This window comes from Ochotona princeps, chromosome X (genome assembly GCF_030435755.1).
Source record: "Ochotona princeps isolate mOchPri1 chromosome X, mOchPri1.hap1, whole genome shotgun sequence".
NCBI lineage: Eukaryota > Metazoa > Chordata > Mammalia > Lagomorpha > Ochotonidae > Ochotona > Ochotona princeps.
The window spans coordinates 81,864,188-81,886,418 of record NC_080865.1 but is presented as its reverse complement, the minus strand read 5'-3'; the positions used below and the strand labels follow the sequence as shown (position 1 = coordinate 81,886,418).

At 42.8% G+C, this 22,231-nt stretch overlaps 1 protein-coding gene and 1 pseudogene across 3 annotated transcripts in view; both read right to left on the bottom strand.

The window, feature by feature from the left end:
• Nucleotides 1-22,231, bottom strand: part of MCTS1 (MCTS1 re-initiation and release factor) — a 49,112-nt gene that overhangs the window by 1,921 nt on the left and 24,960 nt on the right. For 2 of the 3 annotated variants that reach the window (XM_058659070.1, XM_058659071.1), the window contains exons 2-5: nucleotides 12,341-12,386; nucleotides 11,059-11,211; nucleotides 10,453-10,550; nucleotides 3,711-3,844 (exon numbers count right to left, since the gene is read on the bottom strand). In XM_058659070.1, coding sequence (XP_058515053.1) covers nucleotides 3,711-3,844; nucleotides 10,453-10,550; nucleotides 11,059-11,211; nucleotides 12,341-12,351 — 396 coding nt within the window. In that variant the 5' untranslated portion in view covers nucleotides 12,352-12,386. Of the gene's footprint in view, nucleotides 1-3,710; nucleotides 3,845-10,452; nucleotides 10,551-11,058; nucleotides 11,212-11,745; nucleotides 11,826-12,340; nucleotides 12,470-22,231 lie in introns of those variants that run through there. The other variant, XM_058659072.1, reaches the window with a different exon arrangement.
• LOC118760475 (small ribosomal subunit protein uS14-like) lies at nucleotides 15,415-15,713 on the bottom strand (annotated as a pseudogene).

The following is a 22,231-nucleotide window of genomic DNA, read 5'->3' as shown; positions in this document are numbered from 1 at the left end:
TTGGGACCCTGCACCCGTGTGGGAGACCTGGAAGAGGCTCCTGGCTCCCGGTTTCGGATCACCTGAGCTCACGCCACTGCAGCTGCTTGGGAGGTGAATCGGCAAACAGAGGATCTTCCTCTCTCTCTCCTCCTCTCTCTATGTCTGACATTTCAATAAAAAAATAAATCTTAAAAAAATACATAGCACCAAACAAAACCAGAATCATACAAAAAAAGGACAAAATGTTTCTTGTAGATAAATGCTAAAAACTATGAAATACAGTCTTATACTTAATCTTATCCAAGATGTGATGTGAAACACATCTTTTAAAAACAAATTGTTGGGCCCGGCGGCATGGCCTAGCAGCTAAAGTCCTCGCCTTAAAAGCACCGGGATCCCATATGGGCGCCGGTTCTAATCTCGGCAGCTCCACTTCCCATCCAGCTCCCTGCTTGTGGCCTGGGAAAGCAGTTGGGGACGGCCCAATGCATTGGGACACTGCACCCGCGTGGGAGACCCGGAAGAGGTTCCAGGTTCCCGGCTTTGGATCAGCACGCACCGGCCCATTGCAGCTCACTTGGGGAGTGAATAATCGGACGGAAGTTCTTCCTCTCTGTCTCTCCTCCTCTGTGTATATCTGGCTGTAATAAAATGAATATATCTTAAAAAAAAAAATTGTTAAAGAAAAAACAACAAAGGAATTGTTGGGCCTGGTGCAGTAGCCTCGCAGCCTTGCATGTGCCTGGGATTCCACATGGGCACCAGCTCTAATCCTGGAGGCCTTGCTTCCCATCCAGCTCCCTGCTTGTGGCCTGGGAAAGCAGCTGAGCATGGCCCAAAGCCTTGGGTCCCTGCAACCACGTGGGAGACCAACAAGCTCTGAGCTCCAGGCTTAAGATCAGTACAGCTCTGGCCATTGCGGCTGCTTAGGGAGTGAATCAACAGACATATAAGATCTTCCTCTCTGTCTCTCCTCCTCTCTATATATCTGCCTTTCCAATAAAAATAAATCTTCTAAAAAATGAACTTATCGGGGGTGGTGGTGGTGATGGGAAATTCCAGTCTATATGAAATTGTACTACACAATTCAAAAATTCAAAATAATAATAATAATATATATGTGTGTATATATATGTAAAATGAATTTCTCTACTCTTTTTTTTTTTAATTTTTTTTTTTTAATTTCTCTACTCTTGACCATTCAGTGCTAACTTTATGTAAAAGGCTCAGCGTAGGTCTCCAGCAGTGATGCTGGCTGGCATCCATATGGGCACTGTTTCCAATTCTGGCTGCCTGCTTATGGCATGGAAAAGCAGGAGAGCACAGATCAAGTCCTTGGGTCCTTGCCTTCACGTGAAAACCCAGAAAAAACTGCTGGCCTGGCTCTGGCTCCGGCTCAGCCCAACTCCAGCTGTGCAGCCATTCGGGGAGTGAGCCAGCAGATGGAAGCTCTTTGTCTTTCCTGCTCTGTGAATCTGTCTTTCAAGTCAAAATAAATAAATCTTTCAAAAGATGACTGCATTCCCATTGTATCTTTAAGCACCCAATTTCATGTTTTCCATTCCTCTAGAATAATCAGAATGGTCTTAGTTATCACCTGAAGTTTCTGGAATGTTACATAATGAAGTATATATTTAAAAAAGAAATGCTTGGGACTGTGAGATACAGTCGGTGAGGGCAACCTGTGGGGTCGGCATCCTAATGGGAACTGGTTTAATTCCTGGCTATTCCACTTCTGATTTAGCTCCCTGCTAATGTGCCTGGGAAACCAGCAGAAAATGGCTCAAGCCTTGGGCCCCTGCCCTCCATGTGGGAAACCTGGAAGAAGCTTCTGGATCTAGCTGCAGTTGGGGAAGTGAACCAGTGGATGGAAGCTCTTTCTTTCTCTTTCACATAAATATTTAAAAAAAAATGAAGGGTACAGAGAGCCTTTGTGTACTATATTTCACAATTTTCTATACATCTATAATGATTTGAAAATAAAATTATAAGAAAAAAAAAGCAAAGACTTGGTACTAGGATAAGTTTTTCTGTTTCAGGGAAATTCCAGAACCATGAACTTACTAACACTTAAAGAAATCATGAGCATAAACTTATAACCTGTTGAGCCCAGCACGATGGCTGTCCTTGGTCTCAACCGGCCCATCCTCTTCTTACAAGTGCCAGAATCCCATATGGGCGCTGGTTCATATCCTGGCAGTTCCACTTCCCATCCAGCTCCCTGCCTGTGGCCTGGGAAAGCAGTCGAGGACGGCCCAAAGCCTTCATCTCCTTGGTTTCCAAAATCTCCCACTCGACCTATTTCATTTTCTTTACCTCAAAGGTAAATTTATAGAGAGAGGAGAGAGAAAGATAGATATCTGCTATCCACTGGGTCACTCCCCACATGGCTCATTTCTACCACAATATTTGGGGAAAAAAATGTCATAATGAGAAAAAAAATTTCATACCCAGTACCTGAATTATTTTTCTTTTTGAGTGCACTTACTCCAGTACAACTGGGAAAGTGAAGCTAAAGACTGAAGTGATAGCCCAAAAGCTGATCCATATCATATCATCTCCATCATCTCCATCATTTCCACTAGTAACTAAATCCATTATACTGTCTTCTGTCTGATAAAAGTAGTTCTGGGCCAGCACTTCAGCACGGGGAGTTAAGCCACACTTTTTACACTGGTATCCCACAAAAGTGCTAGTTCGATGAGCCAGACATGATGGCTCAACTAGTCCTCTTCCTGCAGGCACCAGGATCCAATATGGGTGCCAGTTTGTGTACCAGCTACTCCATTTCCCATCCAGTTTGCCATCTATCAAAAAAAAAAAAAAAAACCAGAAAGAAAGAAAGAAAATAGTTCAAGTCCTAGTTGCTCCACTTTTTCTTTAAAGATTTATTTTTTTTTATTGGAAAGTCAGATACACAGAGAGAAGAGACAAAGATCTCCCGTCCAATGATTCATTCCCCACGTGGTCACAACAGCCAGAGCTGCGCCAATCTGAAGCCAGGAGCCTCCTCTGGGTCTCCCACACGGGCACAGGGTGCCAAGGCTCTAGGCCGTCCTCAGCTACTTTCCCAGGGCACAGGCAGGGAGCCGGATGGGAAGCAGGGCTGCCAGGATTAGAACCTGCACCCACATTGGGATCCCAGAGCATGCAAGGCGAGAACTTTAGCTACTAGACTACCACGCTGAGCCCACTGCTCCAGTTTCAATCCATCCTTGAATGTACCTAGGAAAGCAGCAGAAGGTGGTCTAATTGCATGGGCCCCTGCCATCCACGTGGGAGACCCAGAGGAAGCTCCTGTCTCCTGGCTCTGTCCTGGCCCAGTCCCAATCACTATAACCATGTGGGGAGTGAACCAGCAGAGGGTGTGTGGTTCTGTGTGGGTGTGTATGTGGGTGTGTGTCTGTGTCCCTCTCTCTGTATAAGTCTGCCTTTCAAAGAAATAATCCTTAAAAAAATATAAACAATAGCTTCAAAATGGGTTGAAATGCAGCTGGACGTCTTTTATAATGTTTTCCCATTTAAAATCAAAGAAAATCCCCAAAATAGGACAGGACACAATTTAGTAGGAAGAAACAAAAAAAGCTGATCCCCAAAACTTCAGCTGTCATGAGAAGGGCCTGAGAGAACTTTCAAAAGGTCCAAATAGTTTCCTGGAAGACCGATCTTCAAGTGAAAACAAGAACACAATGAGTGCACTGGTCAGCAGTGAAGCCTGGGAAGGATACAACAATGGTATCTACCGCTGCAGAGTAAAGCTTGGCTCCTGGAGAAGTTAAGCCTGGACACATGATATTTGCTCCACTGAGTACAAATTTGATGGCGCCTTTATCAACCTGCTGGTGTGGCAGGATAAAAGGATCTAGAGGAAAAAAATACATTACAAACATTAAAACTAATAACTGAGAAAAAGGGAAAGGACATAAACAAACATTTTCCAAAATGCCAATACACTGACAAAAAAAATAAAACTAAAACACCACTTATTAACTTGATAAAATGATAAATATTTTTATGAAAAGTGATTACCAGTGCTAGCAAGAATGTGGGAGCGCTGGCATTCCCACACACTGCTAGGAGGCTTCTAAATGGGTATAACTACTTTGACAACATGTATCAATTAGCCTCAGAATGATTCAAACTCTTAAATCCAATAATTCTACTTCTAGAATTTTCTCCTCAGGGAAAATAAGGAAAATAAAATTTATTTAAGTAGAAAGACAGTAATACAACTGAAATAAACTGAAATTAACTTAAATATCCGAAAACTTAATGGTTAAATAAGATATGCCTCCAATCTTGTGTAACAAAATTAATACTCTGAGTAATACTCATGATATAATGTCAAATGGAAGAAAGCATCAAAAAGATCAGTGGTTACTTAGGAGCTCAGAGGGAAGGAGGAGGGAGAGAGGTATAGCCAGGATACAAGGAATGTGAGGGAAGGGAAGTAAAACCACTGTAACAGTGGGCACTTGACATTGTAATCTACAGAACTATACAACACAGAGTGAATCCTAAGGGAAACCATGGACTTTCATTAATAACGATGTCAGTATGAGTCCATCAGCTGTGACAAGTATACGACACCAATACAAGGTAATACCAAGGGGGAAACCATAGCAGAGGACTCCACAGTAGGAAAAAATCCAGACACATCACACAGAAAACTGGATGGAAGCAAAACACACGAATAGTTAACTCAAGCTCAGGGAATCGTTAGTTACATATTGCTGAACCCTGCAAATTTTATAACTTTTTAATACGCATGTTTCCTCAGTGTCTTTTAATAAGTTATGAATGAATGAAACATCAAAGTATGTCTACTAATAATTCATAACCTAACACTGGGATCACTGAAAGTCTTCAAATAATGACTGGAGGGAAACATTTGAAACCTCTTAGAGTTTCCAAGGAATAATAATGACAATGGGTAAAATTTATTCATTTTAATGCCTCACTCTAGGCCTTACCAAAGCACAAACTAACTAAAACATGTTAAATTATCTTACTGTTAAAAAAGAAAATTTAATGAATTAATATGATCACTATCCACAAGCCATAATTTCCTAACTCTCCACCCTCATTAATATCTTTGCCTTAATAATAATTACTATTAATGATCACTCACTGAACAATTATTATATCATTATAACAGCTATCACATACAGAGGATTTAGTGTATTTCAGGTACTGTTAGGTCTACTAGATGCACTATTTCATGTAATCCTCACAATTCTTGGAGATATATTAAATTATTATGTCTGCCTTAAAGAAAACAAAAATAAGTGATTTTGCAAAAACGACAGTGTGATTTGAACCCAGCTCTTCCTAATTTCAAACTCAACTTTTGCTTATTTTAAAATTTACTTTTTTTTAATTAGAAAATCAGATACAGAGAGGAGGAGAGACAGAGAGGAAGATCTTCCGTCCAATGATTCACTTCCCAAGTGACCGCAACAGCCAAAGCTGCACTGATCTGAAGCCAGGAGGCAGGAGCTCTTCCAGGTCTCCCACACAGGTGCAGGGTCCCAAGGCTTTGGGCCATTCTGGACTGCTTTCCCAGGCCACAAGCAGAGAGGTGGATGGGAAGTGGGGCTGCCCGAATTGGAACTGGCGCCCACATGGGATCCCGGTGTGCACTCAAGGCGATGACTTTAGCCACTAGGCTACTGCACCGGGCCCCAAATTCAAGTTTTAAACCATCATATTATCCTCCTTCTTGCACAGAATAACTTTCAGATTTTCTAAAAGGTTCCTATCAAGAAAAATATTATTTAGGCACAGCTTTTGCCCCATTTATTATGTAAACATTCAAATTAAAAACTAGATTAAGTAAATATAAGGACACTATACAAGTAGATTCAGTACCTTATTATTAACATTTTGCCATATTCCATTTATGTCTTTCTGACTTTAAAATAAAGAAATCTTTTTTTAAGAAAAATAAAGTTCTAGGCCCGCCGTGGTGGCATAACAGCTAACATCCTTGCCTTGCATGCTCCGGGATCCCATACAGGCGCTGGTTCAAATCCCGGCTGCTCCACTTCCCATCCAGCTCCCTGCCTGTAGCATGGGAAAGCAGTCGAGGACAGCCCAAAGGCTTGGGATCCTGCACCCGTGTGGGAGACCCGGAAGATGTTCCTGGTTCCCGGGTTTGGATCGGCACAGCACCGGCTGCTGCGGCTCACTTGGTGAGTGAATCATTGGACAGAAGATCTTCCTCTGACTTTGCAAGCAAATAAATAAATCTTTTTTTTAAAGATGTATTTATTGATTTTTACAAAGTCAGATATACAGAGAGGAGGAGAGACAGGAAGATCTTCCGTCCGATGATTCACTCCCCAAGTGACTGCAACAGCTGGTGCTGAGCCGATCCAAAGCAGGGAGCCAGGAGCTTCTTCTAGGTCTCCCACACGGGTGCAGGGTCCCAAAGCTTTGGGCCGTCCTCGACTGCTTTCCCAGGCCACAAGCAGAGAGATGGATGGGAAGTGTAGCTGCCGGGATTAGAACCAGCGCCCGATGGGATCCCGGCACATTCAAGGTGAGGACTTTAGCCGCTAGGCCGCCGGGCCCAATAAATAAATCTTTAAAAAAAAAAAGAAAAGAAAAGAAAAAGAAAGTCCTGGGTCCCAACACGGTTATCTTAATGGCTAAATCATCACTTTGCACGTGCTGGGATCCCATATGGGTACCGGTTCATGTCCCGGCTGTTTCACTTCCCTTCCAGCTCCCTGCTGTAGCCTGCGAAAGAAATGGAGGATGTCCCAAAGCTTTGGGATTCTGCACGCACATGGGCGATCTGGAGGAAGCTCCTGGCCCTGGATTCACATCATGTCGGCTCCAGCCGCTGCAGCCATTCGCGGAGTGAACCAGTGGATAAAAGATCTTTCTGTTTCTCCTCTATAATTCTGCCTTTCCAATAAAAATGAGTAAATCTTTAAACAAAAATAAACTCTTGGGCCCATCGCAGTAGCCTAGGGGCTGAAGTCCTAGTCTTGAATGCACCAGGATCCTATATGGGCACTGGATCTAATCCGGTGGCCCTGCTTCCCATCCAGCTCCCTGCCTGTGGCCTACAAAAGCAATTGAGGACGGCCCAAAGCCTTGGCCCCTGGCTTTGGATTGGCTCAGTTCCAGTCATTGCAGTTACGGCTACTTGGGGAGTGAATCAGTGGACGGAAGATCTTCCTCTCTGTCTCTCCTCCTCTCTGACTTTCCAATAAAAATAAATAAATCTTTAAAAAAAAATAAAGTACTTAAAATCCTTTGCTATGGGGAAAGTTAAACAGCAATTAACATCAAAATGCCTCAATTTCACCAAAATAATTTCATTTAAAAATGCTCCCAAAGGGGACCAAAACAATATGCTCAATTGGCTAATCCTCCAAATGCATGCACCACTATCCCATAGAGGTGCAGGTTCTAATCCCAACAGCTCCACTTCCCATCCAGCTCCCTGCCTGTAGTCTGGGAAAGCAGTGGTGGATGGCCTAAAGCCTTCGGACCCTGTACTATGCGTGAGAAACCCAGAAGAAGCTCCTGGCTTCAGATCAGCTCAGCTCTGGCCGTTTCAGCCATTTGGGGAGTGAACCAGTGGATAGAAGATCTTTCTATCTCTCCTTCTCTCTGTAAAACTGCCTTTCCAATAAAAAATAAGTAAACATTTAAAAAATTTTTCCCAATGGAGCAATTCAATTTTTCATCAGTTTTTTCAAAAGATTTATTTATTTATTTATTTTGATTGGAAAGTCAGATATACACAGAGGAGGAGAGACAGAGAGGAAGATCTTCCATCCGATGATTCACTCCCCAAGTGGCCACAAGTGCTGGAGCTGAGCCTATCCAACCCGAAGCCAGGAGCTTGTTGTGCGTCTCCCATGTTGGTGCAGGGTCCAAAGGCTTTGGGCCGTCCTTGACTGCCTTCCCAGGCCACAAACACAGAACCAAATGGAAGTTGGGCCGCTGGGATTAGAACCGGTGCCGATATGGGGTCCCGCAGCATGCAAGGGTAATGCGCCGGGCCCTTCCATCAGTTTTTTTTATCTTAATGACATGAATTTACTTGTTGTCTTATAAATATTAAATATTCTAACTCTCTTCAGATTTGACTAAGAGGTTTACTATTTCTGACCTCCATGCAGCAGATAACTCAAAATTGATCTCCTACCTAAAAGCCAAGCTAAAAATCATCAGCACTAACATAACCCTGCCAGTCACTCTCCTTTTTGTCTTTTGGCTAAAATGCCAGACTGAAAAGCAATTTTACTTGCTATTGGAAATCTTATATACTGGATTATATCTTTCCTTTGTATATTCTTTTGTAACAAGACAATTTAACAAGATGCAGGGTCTGGCATTTTGGGGTAACATGTTAAACCACCAGCTGGGACAACCAATGCTAGTCTCAGACGCTAGTCGCCTTCTCCAGTTTCATGCTACTGTGCCTGGAGAAGCCATGCAAGACAACCCCAGTGTCTCGGCCCCTGCCACTCACGTGGAAACCTGCGTGGAGCTGCAGGCTCCTGGGTTTGACCTGAGCCAAGCCGAGCCACTGTGGCCATGTGTGGAGTAAGCCGGCAGGTAGGAGATCTCTGCTTCGCCCTCAATATCTGTAACTCTGCCTTGCAAATAAATAAGATATATCTTTAAAATTTTTAAAAAAAGGCAAATGTGGGTATGAAATTTGATTCCACAATCTCTACCATGGTCTCAAGAAACAGTAACTGAGAGTCCCACATTTATTCAGGGCTATTGCAATCATACAGCCAAAGTTTAACAGTTATCACAAGGTTTACCAGAGTTTATGAATATGTATTTGTGCAATTACCTCATTTCTGTTTTCCCAACTAAACTGCTAAATTCAAAGGAACAAGAATTATCTGTCTTCGCTTCTCATTGACGTCTAAATACCCAGCCCAGTGCCCTGTACCTAGTAAGTTCAATAAACACTTGAATGATTAAATGAATGCAATTCTTGGGCTTTCTGGAATATAGTGAGAAACTTCTTATTTTTCAGATTTATCACAAGATGGGCATTCATTTCAAATTTTTAAAGATGTATTTATTTATTCGAGAGACAGAGAGTCACACAGAGAAAGAAAGAGGAACGGAGACATCTTCCATCCACTGGTTCACGCCCCAAATGGCTGTAATGGTCAGAACTAGGCCTATACAAAACCAGGCATAAAAAGTTACTTCTGGGTCTCCAACATGGGTGCAGGCACCCAAGGACTTACATCATCTTAAGCTCAAGGTACATTAGCAGGGAGCAGGATTAGAAGTCCAGTACCCATGGCTCAAATGGGTACCCGCATGGGATGCTGCCACAGCCCCTCCTTTTTTTTTTTTTTTTTTTTTTTAGATTTTATTCATTTTTATTGGAAAGCCGGATATACAGAGAGGAGGAGAGACAGAGGGGAAGATCTTCCGTCCGATGTTTCACTCCCCAAGTGAGCCGCAACGGGCCGGTACGCGCAGATCCGATGCCGGGAACCAGGAACCTCTTCCGGGTCTCCCACGCGGGTGCAGTGTCCCAACCCATTGAGCCGTCCCCAACTGCTTTCCCAGGCCACAAGCAGGGAGCTGGATGGGAAGTGGAGCTGCCGAGATTAGAACCGGCGCCCATATGGGATCCCGGGGCTTTCAAGGTGAGGACTTTAGCCGCTAGGCCACGCCGCCGGGCCCAGGCCCTCCTTTTAATTTTATATTCCTTTAAAAATATTTTTTTAATTGGAAAGTCAGATATACAGAGAAAAGGAAAGACAGAAAGAACTTCTGTCCACTGGTTCACTCCCCAAGTGGCCACAACAGCTGGAGCTAAGCTGATCCAAAGCTAGGAGCCCAGAGTCTCTTAAAGGTCTCCCACATGGGTGCAGGGTTCCAAGGCTTTGAGTCATCCTCTACTGCTTTCCCAGGCCACAAGCAGGGAGATGGATGGGAAGCAGGGCCGCTGAGATTAGAATCGACGCTCATATCGGATCGCAGTGCATGCAAGGCAAGGGCCTTAGCCACTAGACTATCACGTTGGGCTTTAATTTTATATTCTTTATTCTGTAGTATTCACTGAGTTTACTGGAAGCTGGCATTGAGGCACTGCAAGTTAAGCCACCACCGAGTGCTATGACTGGAGTGCATGTCCCCTTCCCACTGTTGTGCTTTTGGTCCAGCTCATTGTTAACGTGTCTGAGAAAGCAGTGAATGATGTCCCAAGTACCTGGGCCCGGCATCCGCATGGAGGAAAAGGATGGAATTGCAGGTTCCTGGCCTCAGCCGGGTCCAGCCATTGTTGTAGCCATTTGGGGAGTGAAGCAGAAGACTGGTGATATCAATCACTCCCTTTCTCTGCTGCTCTGCTTTTCAAATGCATAAATAACTCTTTAAAATTAATATGAAATACCTATCAAAAGTTACTTGCAACTCCTTTTGTGATTATCAATATTCCAAATGCATATTTCTAAGAAGACTTACATTTGTGAAGTAACCTTAGGGTTGGATAAAAAGGTCCTTCTCTTTGTCTAAAAAAGAGTAATTCTCCATTTACTGTAAGGATTTCTATATGTTCATGGCTGTAAGGCAAATGTGACAAAGTATCGAGTTAGATAATTTAGGAATACGTCAATATCCTTTAAAATAGACATGAGACATACATGTACAAAGATATAGTAAACTTAACAATTTTCACAGTAACAATTCCTGCCAAAAGACATCATTTACACTGTCTTTCCTATGGCCAACAGAGGGGAAAAAAGGATAAATATAAACTGCTATAACCAACTTTATTTCCCATTTTATTACTCTAATTCCGTGGTATGTGATTCAATAAGCTCAAAGGAATCAAACACAACTCTGAAAACATGTAGCTCTTTAACAAACGATTCCAAGTCGCATTTCTCATGGATATAAACATTCGATGAGAATATAAAGATTGGTGAGTTTTAGTTATTCTGCATCTCTGCATGTACATCATCAGCTATCAACGCTAATGCAAAAATAATTCCATTTAGTACAAGTGGAATCGGCTCATTCACTATCCAACTACTAGCAGCATTACATAGAGAGAAAAAACCAACTTACCACCGCACAATTTTGACAGGATCTTTCTTAGGCATGATCTGATTAAGCCATGGTTCAATACCTGGAAACTGCTCTAGCAATTGGTTCTTAATCCCCTTAATAACTGAGGTTTTCAGCTGGATGCAGTTGGACACATTTTCTTTTTCATCAAATCTGCCAAATGATTTTTTGCAAGAAAAAAAAAAGGCATTTCTAAGGTATCGTTTTTTTTTTTACCAGTTCTCTATTGCCAAACAAGTATTTAGGGCTTAAGATAATTAGAAACACACTCGTTAACCTACCATTTTCCTTTCATTCTTTCCAGCACAAACTCACAACTTAATACAGTATTATAACAAACTCATGCACACAGCAATTACCTGACAAATCTGGGGGCAGGGATGAGGCAGACTTTGCACTATAATAGACAACATCTAATAATCTGTAATACGACACAAGTGATTTTCCAGAAAAATCTTACTCAATGCTACCCAAGAAGAAACAGTAACCTACCAATAATGAAACTTGTGTTTTTAAAAAGAAAAAAACTTGAAGCATTGAGGGGGGAAAAATCAATTATAAATATGGAACATCAACGCAACCACAACACAGAAAACCAGCCGCTAAGATTTGCTCCCCCAAAAGTGAGAATGATGATTTCCAAGATCCCTATTTATTTTTGCAACAAATCTCATGCACAAAACCCACCTTCCTTTGCCTATGTTCCCCTTTGTTTCTCGCGTTTACCAAATCATTGCGGCAAGGAATTTTTGTCTTCCTTGCACAGCCTATGAAGCAAGCATGTTATTTTCAACACAAGGTTAAGCTGGCAGCTAAGCAATAAGCATGACACGCCTCCTGCTTCCTGTCATTCAGACTGCTCTATTCCCAGGACCCAGGAAGTCAAGCCTTCCCTTATCCAGCTCACAACTAATGAACACGTGGCTGTGAGTGGAAGGTCTCCCTCTCAGCTAAAGAGGACAGGCCGCCTAAACCACAGCGCAACGACGGGACTGGTAGAACCCCAGGAGTGGAAACAGAACTGGGGGTGAGGGGGGAGAGAGGAAAAGAGAAAAAGAGAAAGAAAATGAAGGGGAGAAAACGAAAGCCAGTTTAAGAACTAGGGAAAGAAGGCTTAAAGAAGTGGTACAAGCTGCAAGCGAGAGCGCAGTGCAACAGAAAAGCTTAGGGAGTCAGGATGGCAGGGGCGGGGGAGAGACGGGAAAGTAGCTCCCGCCCTCATCCCCACCTCCACCCCCACCGCCTCTGTGAGCCCCCCACTGAGGTCACAGCATGTCCTTACTTCTTAAACATGATCCCAGGTGAACGGTACGACGACAGGGAAGGACCTGGAATGGGAAAGAAATGAAACTAGCAAGAGTCCAGCCGATTCGTGTACACGAGCAACGCCGGTACTGAGAGTCGGAGCTCTTGTCGTTACCCGGAAGGCCGGAAAGCCAAGCGCGCTTTACGGCTCCCGAAACATGACCACTTCCGTTTCTCTGAATTCCACGTGGGCTCTCGGCCGGCTCCTTAAGGGCGTCCGATTCCTAGCTACAATGAATAGCTGAAAGGGCAGGACTTGAGATGGGAAAGCCGCTAAAGCAGCTCCCCCTCCTTGCGGAAAGAGAATGCAGGAGGCGGGAACGCGATCAAAGCAGCGTTTATGGCAGTTGCCCCGGTTACGGGTTTCTCAGTCACTCAAGATTGTTCTGTGCTTTGTTCTAACTGACCACTGTTAACGGAAACAATTTTTTTAAAGTGAGAATAGTTTTTGTTCCTTAAGATAATCAGATAGATTGTTACCTATCGACCAGTATACATTTATGGCTTCATTATAAGGTACTTATAGGGTTGCCAGGTTTAGCAAATAAAGCTCAGGATAGCTAAATTTAAATTTCAGATAAAAAATGAAACTTTTTAAGAAGATGTATTCACTTTCACCCTGCAGCCCTTGACCCTTTGAACCCTAATCAACGAAGAAAGACTATTAAAAAATAATTAAAAATAGAAAAGATATATTTATTATTATTGGAAAGTCAGATATACAGGGAGGAGAAGAGGCAAAGAGGAAGATGTTTCGTCCAATGATTCACTCCCCAAGCGGCCGCACGAGGTCAGAGCTGAGCCAACCCAAAGCCAGGAGCCAGGAGCCTCTTCCGGGTCTCCCACTCGGGTGGAGAGTCCCAAGGCTTTGGCCCATCCTCGACTGCTTTCCCAGGCCACAAGCAGGGAGCTGGATGGGAAGCAGGGCCTCCAGGATTAGAACCAGCGCCCATATAGGATTCTGGAGCCTTCAAGGCGAGGACTTTGGCTGCTAGGCTACTGTGCTGGGCCCCAAAATGAAACTTTTTAAACTCAGGGACTTTTTCCTCCTATTTTATTTTAAACACAGAGAAAGCAGAGATCTCTCATTCTCTGATTTCAGTCCCCGAAGCTGAAGCCAGGTGTCAGGATCTCAATCCAGATCTCCCACGTGGGTGGCAGGGACCCAAGTACCTTAGTCAGTATCTGTTACTTTCCCATGGAGTGCATTAGCATTAAGTTAAATCAAAAACTTTGTAGATAGGATTCAAAACAGGCACTCTAACATGGACTGAGGGCTGCACAGCTACAAACAGCTGCTCCACCTGTCCACTGCTATGAATGCCATTTTAAATATATCCCATGAGTATTTTGAACATACGCTAACAATATATAACCCTTCTATATGAATTTAATTTAGTGTCCTGGTTTTTAATCCTATGCATTCATGAGAGTACCACCAAAGAATAAAATAAAACTCACTAGATTGTAGTGTTTCACCTCATCCCTATAACTGCAAATGGACCTATAAAGAGGTAATGTCCTTGAAGGATAAAATGGCCTCCAAGTGAACAATATTAATAAAATTGAAAAGAGAATCACTAAAGAACATATTTTGCTTAAGTATTTTTTAAAAAGATAACTAGAAGAAAAAAAATTATACCTATCAAGGGCTTTGATTAGCAAATAAAGAATAGAAAAACAATTTAAGATTTATTTATTTAAAAGAGGAATAGAGAGGGAGAGAGGTCTTCTATTTACTTATGCACTCCTCTGATGGCTGTAGTGTTCAGAGCGGAGTCATGAAGCCAGCGCTTCCTCTGGAACTCCAATGCGAGTGGCCATCTTCTGTTGTTTCTCCAGGGCATTAGCAACAAGCTGGATGGGCACGAGAGCAGCCAAGACACACACCAATCAACACGTGGGATCCCAGAATCTCGACTTTACAAATAATGACCTCCTAGAAAAATTGAACAGGAAAGGCCCACCACGGTGGCCTAGAGGCTAAATCTTTGCCTTGAATGCACCAGGATCCCATATGGGCACTGGTTCCAATCCCAGCTGCTCCACTTCCCATCCAGCTCCCTGCTTGTGGCCTGGGAAAGCAGTCAAGGACGGCCCAAAGCCTTGGAACCCTGCACCCACATGGGAGACCCAGAAGAGGCTCCTGGCTCCTGGCTTCAGATCAGCGCAGCACTAGCTATTGTGGACACTTGGGGAGTGAATCATCGGATGGAAAATCTTCCTCTCTGTCTCTCCTGCTCTCTGTATATCTGACTTTGCAATAAAAATAAATAAATAAATCTTTACAAAAAAAGTGAACAGGAACTACTCCAGGAGGTGGGATATGTATACACTGAGATTAAAACAAATACTCTTCAGTCCGTATTGGGGAGTTTGACCAATAGCACTGTCATAACAGATGGTACTATACATTTGAACTGTTGCACAAATAGCTTGTCTTCATTCTGTGTCACCAATAAGTAGTGACAATTTGGTTCCCAATGGGTATCTGTGCACAGAAAAATAAGTTGCTATTTTGAGTCAAATCTATGTGAAGAAGTATGCTTAACTTTGTAAAATTAATAATTTAACATTTTGATTTATACATTAGCCTCTTGTAAATGTCTTTAGTAGGAGTTCACATAGCCAGTTTCAATCAACTCTGTGACATTTAAAATAGTGAGTTTTGCAAACATGCAAAACTGAAGATCAGACTGCAAACTATTGTTAGGACTACAATCAGGCTTCCTGCCAAGCATCCTTCTCCTAGTAACTTCCTTTCTTTCCTTTCCTTTCCTTTCCTTTCCTTTCCTTTCCTTTCCTTTCCTTTTCTTGCCTTGCCTTTTCCTTTTCCTTTTCCTTTTCCTTTCTTTCTTTCTACAGATTTATTTATGTTTATTGAAAAGGCAGATATACAGAGACAAAGACACACAGAGAGAAAAATCTTCCATCAGCTGCTTCACTCCCCAAATGGCCGACCTGAGCCAATCCAAAGCCAGGAGTGAGGAACTTTCTCAGGGTCTCCCATGTGAGTGCAGTGTCCCAAGGTTTTGGGCCATCCTCCACTGCTTTTTTTTTTTTTAATTGAAGTTCTTTATTTTATGTACAAAGAGCTGGCATGATTTTCCAAAGCGCCGATGTCTTGCAGCATCCACTCAAGGAACATGACTTAATTCAACTTGATGAAGCCGATATCCTTGGTGTACTGGCGGAAACACTGGCGGCACATGTTCAGGCCCTATTTCCGGATCAGGCCGTGCTGGTTCGAGCATACCCGGCAAGAGCGGGAACCCTGGCTGAATTTGCACGGGTGACTCCAGTAGAGCTGCTGGTGACCCATCTTGTCCTCAGGAGAGCAAAGAGGAGAAAAAAAGCCCTCCACTGCTTTTTCAGGCCATAAGCAAGGAGCTGATATAGAAGTGGAGCAGACGGGACATGAACCGACGCCTATATGGGATGCCAGCGCATGGAGGTTGAGGATTAGCCAGTTGAGCCATTGTGCAGACCCCATCCTGGTAACTTTCACATCATCCTGTGGGACTTCCATTTAACAACAACTAATTGTAAACATTAATTAACAGCTATTGTTAAGCTATTTAAATTAGTAAAAAATAGATCATTTCTACTATATCTTGTACAGATTCTCCTTTTAACATGGTTTGGATTCCTCATAAATCCAATGCAAGAATTTCTTATAAATCAAAAATACATTCAGGGTACCTCACCTACTGGACATCATAACTTAGCAGCAAAGTATACTATAAAATATCAATTGTTTACTCTAAGCCTGTGGCTGACTGGAAGCTGTTGCTGCTCAGCATCTAGACAGCATTACCCCACATATCATCAGCCCAGGAAAAGCTCAAAATCCAAAGATTAGTTTCCTATGGATTGAATAAATCCACTGTAAATATTAGACTGTCTATGTGTGATAATATCATATGTAATAAGTATATTTTCCACTAGCAAATAAACATTGACTTAGAGGAACTAAAAATTTTTTTTAAGATTTACTTTATTTTTATTGCAAAGTCAGATATACAGAGAGGAGGAGAGACAGAGAGGAAGATCTTCCGTCTGATGATTCACTCCCCAAGCGACCACAATGGCTGGAGCTGAGCGGATCCAAAGCCAGGAGCCAGAAATTTCCTCCAGGTCTCCCATGTGGGTGCAGGGTCCCAAAGCTTTGGGCCATGGCCCAGGTCTTTTGGTCCCAGCACCCACGTGGGAGACCCGGAAAGAAGCTATTGGCTCCTGGCTTTGGATCCGCTCAGCTTAGGCCTTTGCAGCCATTTGGGAAGTCAACCTCTGGATGGAAAAATTTGTCTCTTCTTATCTCTATGAATCTGTCTTTCAAATAAAAATAAATCTTTAAAAAAAATCGTAGTGGGCCAGGTACAATGTTTCAGTGGCTAAATTCTCACCTTGCATGTGCCAGGATCCAATATGGGCACTCATTCACGTCCCAGTTGATCTTTCTTTCTGTGTGCCTTTCTCTCTGTAAGTCTCCTTTCCAATGAAAGGAAATAAATCTTTTAAAATATTCTGTCTTGGGCCCAGCGCAATAGCCTAGTGGCTAGAGTCCTCGCCTTGCATGTGTCGCCCGGGATCCCATCTGAGTGCGTGTTCGTATCCTAGCTGCTTCATTTCCCTTCCAGCTTCCTACTTGAGGCCTAGAAAGCAGGAGAGGACGGCCCAAAGCCTTGGCACCCTGCACCCGCATGGGAGACCCGGAGGAAGCTCCTGGCTCCTGGCTTCAAATTGACTCATCTCGGCTGTTGCAATCACTTGGGGAGAGAACCAGTGAACGGAAAATCTTTCTGTCTCTCCTTCTCTCTGTATGTATGGCTTTGCAATAAAAATAAATGAATCTTAAAAACAAAGTATTTTGTAGTGCTATAAGATTAATTTTTAAAAATTAATCATAAAGGGCCCGGCAGTGTGGCATAGCGGCTAAAGTCCTCGCCTTGGAGGCCCCGGGATCCCATATGGGCGCCAGTTTGTGTCCTGGCTGCTCCACTTGTCATCCAGCTCCCTGCTTGTGGCCTGGGAAAGCAGTCTGGGACGGCCCAATGCATTGGGACACTGCACCCGCGTGGGAGACCCGGAAGAGGTTCCTGGTTCCTGGCTTCGGATCGGCGCGCACCGGCCGTTGCGGCTCACTTGGGGAGTGAATCATCCGACGGAAGATCTTCCTCTCTGTCTCTCCTCCTCTCTGTGTATCTGACTTTGCAATAAACGTGACTAAATCTTTTTAAAATTTTTAAGGTCTTCTTTTAAAAAGTATAATCATAGCAAAAAATAATCATTCCCTAGCCTAACTACAAGATCCATTTATATGGAAATATATGTATAATGAAGCATATATATATTTTAATCTACTTTCATATACTCTGATAATCATGCAAACTGAATCTGGATTGTGACCACTGCCAAGTTATATAATTTGTTTCTTACTAAACTTATTTAGACTTCTATTATGCCTAAGTACCTTCATTCATAACCTACCTAACTGCATACATGCCCACCTACCTACATAACCTGCCTACCTACACAAGCACAAACAGAGGACCTCACTTTCACATTTTGTGCTGCTGACATTCTCACCACAAGGTAGATCTTTTTTTCAATGTTATAGTTGGGAGTTTGTTCTGTGTTCTATAAATTGTGCATGCATTTTCTGCTCAATTTGTTTTACAAGAATACTCAATTTTTTTTTTAAGATTTATTTTATTTTCATTACAAAGTCAGATATACTGAGAGGAGGAGAGATAGAGAGGAAGTGGAGCTGCCGGGATTAGAACCAGCGGCCATATGGGATCAAGGCAAGGACCTTAGCCACTAGGCCACGCTGCCGAGCCCAAGAATACTCAATTTGAATGTGGCCCAGGACACAGAAATTCCAAGTCTTTTATACATTTTTTAGTAAGAGAAGCAATTTAATTATAATAAGCATGAAATGGTTCATAATAGTGTTTGCCTGCCAGAAATTTTGAAAAGATTTTTAAAGGGTCGTCTTGACACAAGACTCTTAAAATGTTCTCCCAGGAAGTTTGCAGTTAGGCTTCTTCTTTTTCATAAACATTGTCAAACATTAAAACATGGCACCCAAGCCCTTCAGAGCATCTAGGAAAGAAAGGTTTCTTCCGGAGTTAGAAGATTTGTCATCATGGCAAAAAAGACCTGAGCACCGCCAGACCTCTGCTGGACTATGTATATTTCAGAATCTACAGCTTATAAAGTTTTCCACGCATTTCCCACAAATCGCTTCTCAGCCTTCACACTTCATAGGCAGTTGCATCCTGGCTTTATATCTCCCACTATGACAAAATCCACCTGAGAATCACACCATTGCCCCACCACTGCCAGCACCAAGCAGAATACAGGCCAGAAAATCCATTGGTCCATTCGCTGTCTGGATCCTTCCATAATGAGCAATTTAAGGAATACTTCAAAACAACAGGTGTCACCTGTAGTTCCAAACACATACAACTAAATTGAGGGACCTGAGATAACCCTATGTATCAGCAGACCATCAAAATTAACCATCCAGCCAAATCTATAATGAGCCAAACACACCTTGCCTGTCCAACACCCCCATTTTTGTGTCATATGTGGAAATATCAGCCAGTTCAACATATTTGTTTTGAGATCTTGTTAAATTCCATGCCTGCCCTCTCCTCTGTAAGATGAAAGTTGTACTTCATGAGGTTGTTACAAGGATTAAAGAAGATAATCCACACAGTTCTTCTAAATTATTAGTGTGATCATTACCTTCTATTAATTATTATTATTATTGCTTCTTTCCTCTAATTGCTCAGTGCTTTTTCTCCCTGGACCGGACTTCCAACTTCTATCTTCACTTCCAGGTGCTTCTGCAGTGCTTCCTGGAATAGCATTCCATGGATAATAGACTGTTCTACCATCTTCAAACTCAGTCATGGAAACTCACTGACATTCTGGCTTTCCCGGAATATAGCTAGGAAAGGGCTTTCTTTACAATCATTTACAATGCAAAGGATTTATACCAAAGCACTGCTTGTACAGCAGAGTCAGTAGGTGAGATTGGCATCCTGTTCCAGCCACACTGCAACTTCAAGATCATTTCTCATCCACCCTCACGCTAAATAAATCCTTCGAGCCTTCTTCCTCTAAGGTTCGGGTATACCTTGACTCCACATTTTTACTGTGTGTTACTAGTTCCCTGAAGATTCTGGAGTCCTTTCTCCCTTCCCTCCCATCCCCTTGAATTAAGCATTACAAGAGGAACATCACACAGCTGACCAGATTGGGATCACTCTGAATTTGTTTGCTGACACTAAGTGCGTTTCAGTAGTTCTAGGGATTCCTGCCATGCCTCCAGCTCACTCTCATTCTCCCCATTGATATTTCTCAAACTTTTTCTCCTCAAAACTCCAACCCCTCAAGAGCCCCAAATAACTCATTTCCTAAAAGATGATGTAGAAGTCTCCAGATGGGAAGACAAGCAAGCTAGAAATAGCCATCTTTTCCTACTGTTAAAAGACATCCTTTTCCCAAGTGAGGGCTAATTCTTCCATCTGCATTGCAGATCCCTGTCATGTTCCTTAGTCTAGTGCCACCTCTTTCCTATATTTCAGCTAGTCTCTCTCTAATGGATGCTTGTCAGCTTTTTTGAAGGAAATGCATAATTATTCCCAAATTATATAAATTTCAAAAATCACAGAAGTAAAATGGCAATAGTAACTAGCATTCATCTAGTATTTGTACCATGGTAAGACACTGTTAAACTGTTTCCATGTATGGACTCATTAATTCTTGGAGTGATTTGTTGCTATTTTTAAATTTTATTTTTGATGATGTTTACATAGTTGATCAGGGTGGGAAGGGTTGTGGATCAGAGGATAGTGGGTGAGACCATTGTTCACACATTTTCTTTTTCTTCTTTCCTGTTTATGGGGGAGAGGGGGATAGAAAAGGAGAAACCATGCCCAACTTCCCAATCGCCCCATTACCCAGGGAATGGGGAACTGCCTCCCGAAGTCATCCCAGGGTCCCCACTGTGAAGCATATTCTGAGAATTCTGTTCATGTGGTTTTGATCGTTCTGAGATGCTACTGACAATGCCGCTCCAAGGATGAGGAAATCCTTGCAAGGTTGATTGGCTGTCATAGACTTGGATTGATTTTTAAAATATACTATTAGCATTTCCATGTATGGATGAAGAAACTGAGGAAAATATCTCTGAAACAAGATTATTCGGCCATAAAATACTGGATCTAAATTTGGAGACAAGTACTTCACAAGTTGTACCTTCTAAGTTGCAACACTGAGCGATCCTGCCCTGCCTTATCCCACCCAGCCTAGCCCTCCCTCTCTTTCTCAGTTCTTCCACAAAGAACTGGAGGTGGTTTTGTGTGAAACCTTCCATCTTCAGGAAGTAGCAAAAGCATTTTTCATTGCTCTTTATTTTCTCTTTCCTTACTTTTTCTTCCTTCCTTCCTTTCTTTCTTTCTTTCTTTTTTTTTTTTAAATTAGAGGTGTGGCATGATAGTCTAGTGGCCAAATCCTTGCTTTGCATCCGTCAAGATCCCATATGGGCACTGGTTTGTATCCCAGCTGCTCTACTTCCTTTCCAGCTCCCTGCTTGTGGCCTGGGAAAGCAGTTGAGGATGCCCCAAAGCTTAGGACCATGCATCCGTGTGAAAGATCCGGAAGAAGCCCCTGGCTCCTGGCTTTGCATCCGTTCAGCTCCAGCTGTTGTGGCCAGTTGGGGAGTGAACCAGCAAACAAATATTTCTCTCTGTATCTCCTTCTCTCTGTATATCTGTCTTAGCAATTTAAAAACTTGATTTTTTAAAATTTTATTTTATTTTCATTGCAAAGTCAGATATACAGAGAGAAGGAAAGAAAGAGAAAATCTTCTGTCTGCTGATTCACTCCCCAAGTGGCCACAACAGCCAGAGCTGCACTGATCTGAAGCCAGGAGCCAGGAGCCTCCTCTGGGTCTCCGTTCGGGTGCAGGGTCCCAAGCCATTGGGCCATCCTCCACTGCTTTCCCAGGCCTCAAGCAGGGAGCTGGATGGGAAGTAGGGCCACAGGGATTAGAAACAGCACCAATATAGGATTCCAGGCATACAAGGTGAGGACTTAAACCATTAGGCTCCTGTGCCAGGCCCAAAAATTAAAATTTTTTTTATTTTATTTAAAATATTGTTTACATAGTTGAGAGGAATGCACACCCATGTGAAGAACTCCCATGGGGGCCTCCATTAGGATGAGAGGGCTCCTAGCGGTCTCAAAGTAAGAATATAAAAGTCAGATCGTTCTTCTGGTAAAGGTATTAACTGATTTAGCCATTTGTATTGTATGCAAAGCATGGCCAAGGCATCAAATTATGCTATATTATTGTGTGATACAAATCTTCTTTAAAAAGAATGAAAGTTTTGTAAAATTATTCAAGTGCTTTCAAGATGCTATGTGGGGGCCTGGTGCAGTAGCCTGGCAGCTAAAGTCCTGCGTTGAACGTGCCGGGATCCCATATGGGCACCGGTTCTAATCCTGGCAGCCCTGCTTCCCATCCAGCTCCCTGCTTGTGTACTGGGAAAGCAGTGGAGAGTGTCTCGAAGCCTTGGGACCCTGTACCTGCGTGGGAGACGTGGAAGAGCTCCTGGCTCCTTACTTCGGATCAGCACAGCTCTGGCCATTGTAGTCACTTGGGGAGTGAATCATCGAATGGAAGATCTTCTGCTGTATCTCTCCTCTCTATATATCTGACTTTGCAATAAAAATAAATAAATCTTTTTTTTTAAAAAGGTGGTATGTGGACCCATGTAGTTAATGCAATTAAACTACTTATTTCTGTCGTTGTCAGTACTTTGAGATAGTTTAACAGGATGGGGTTGGA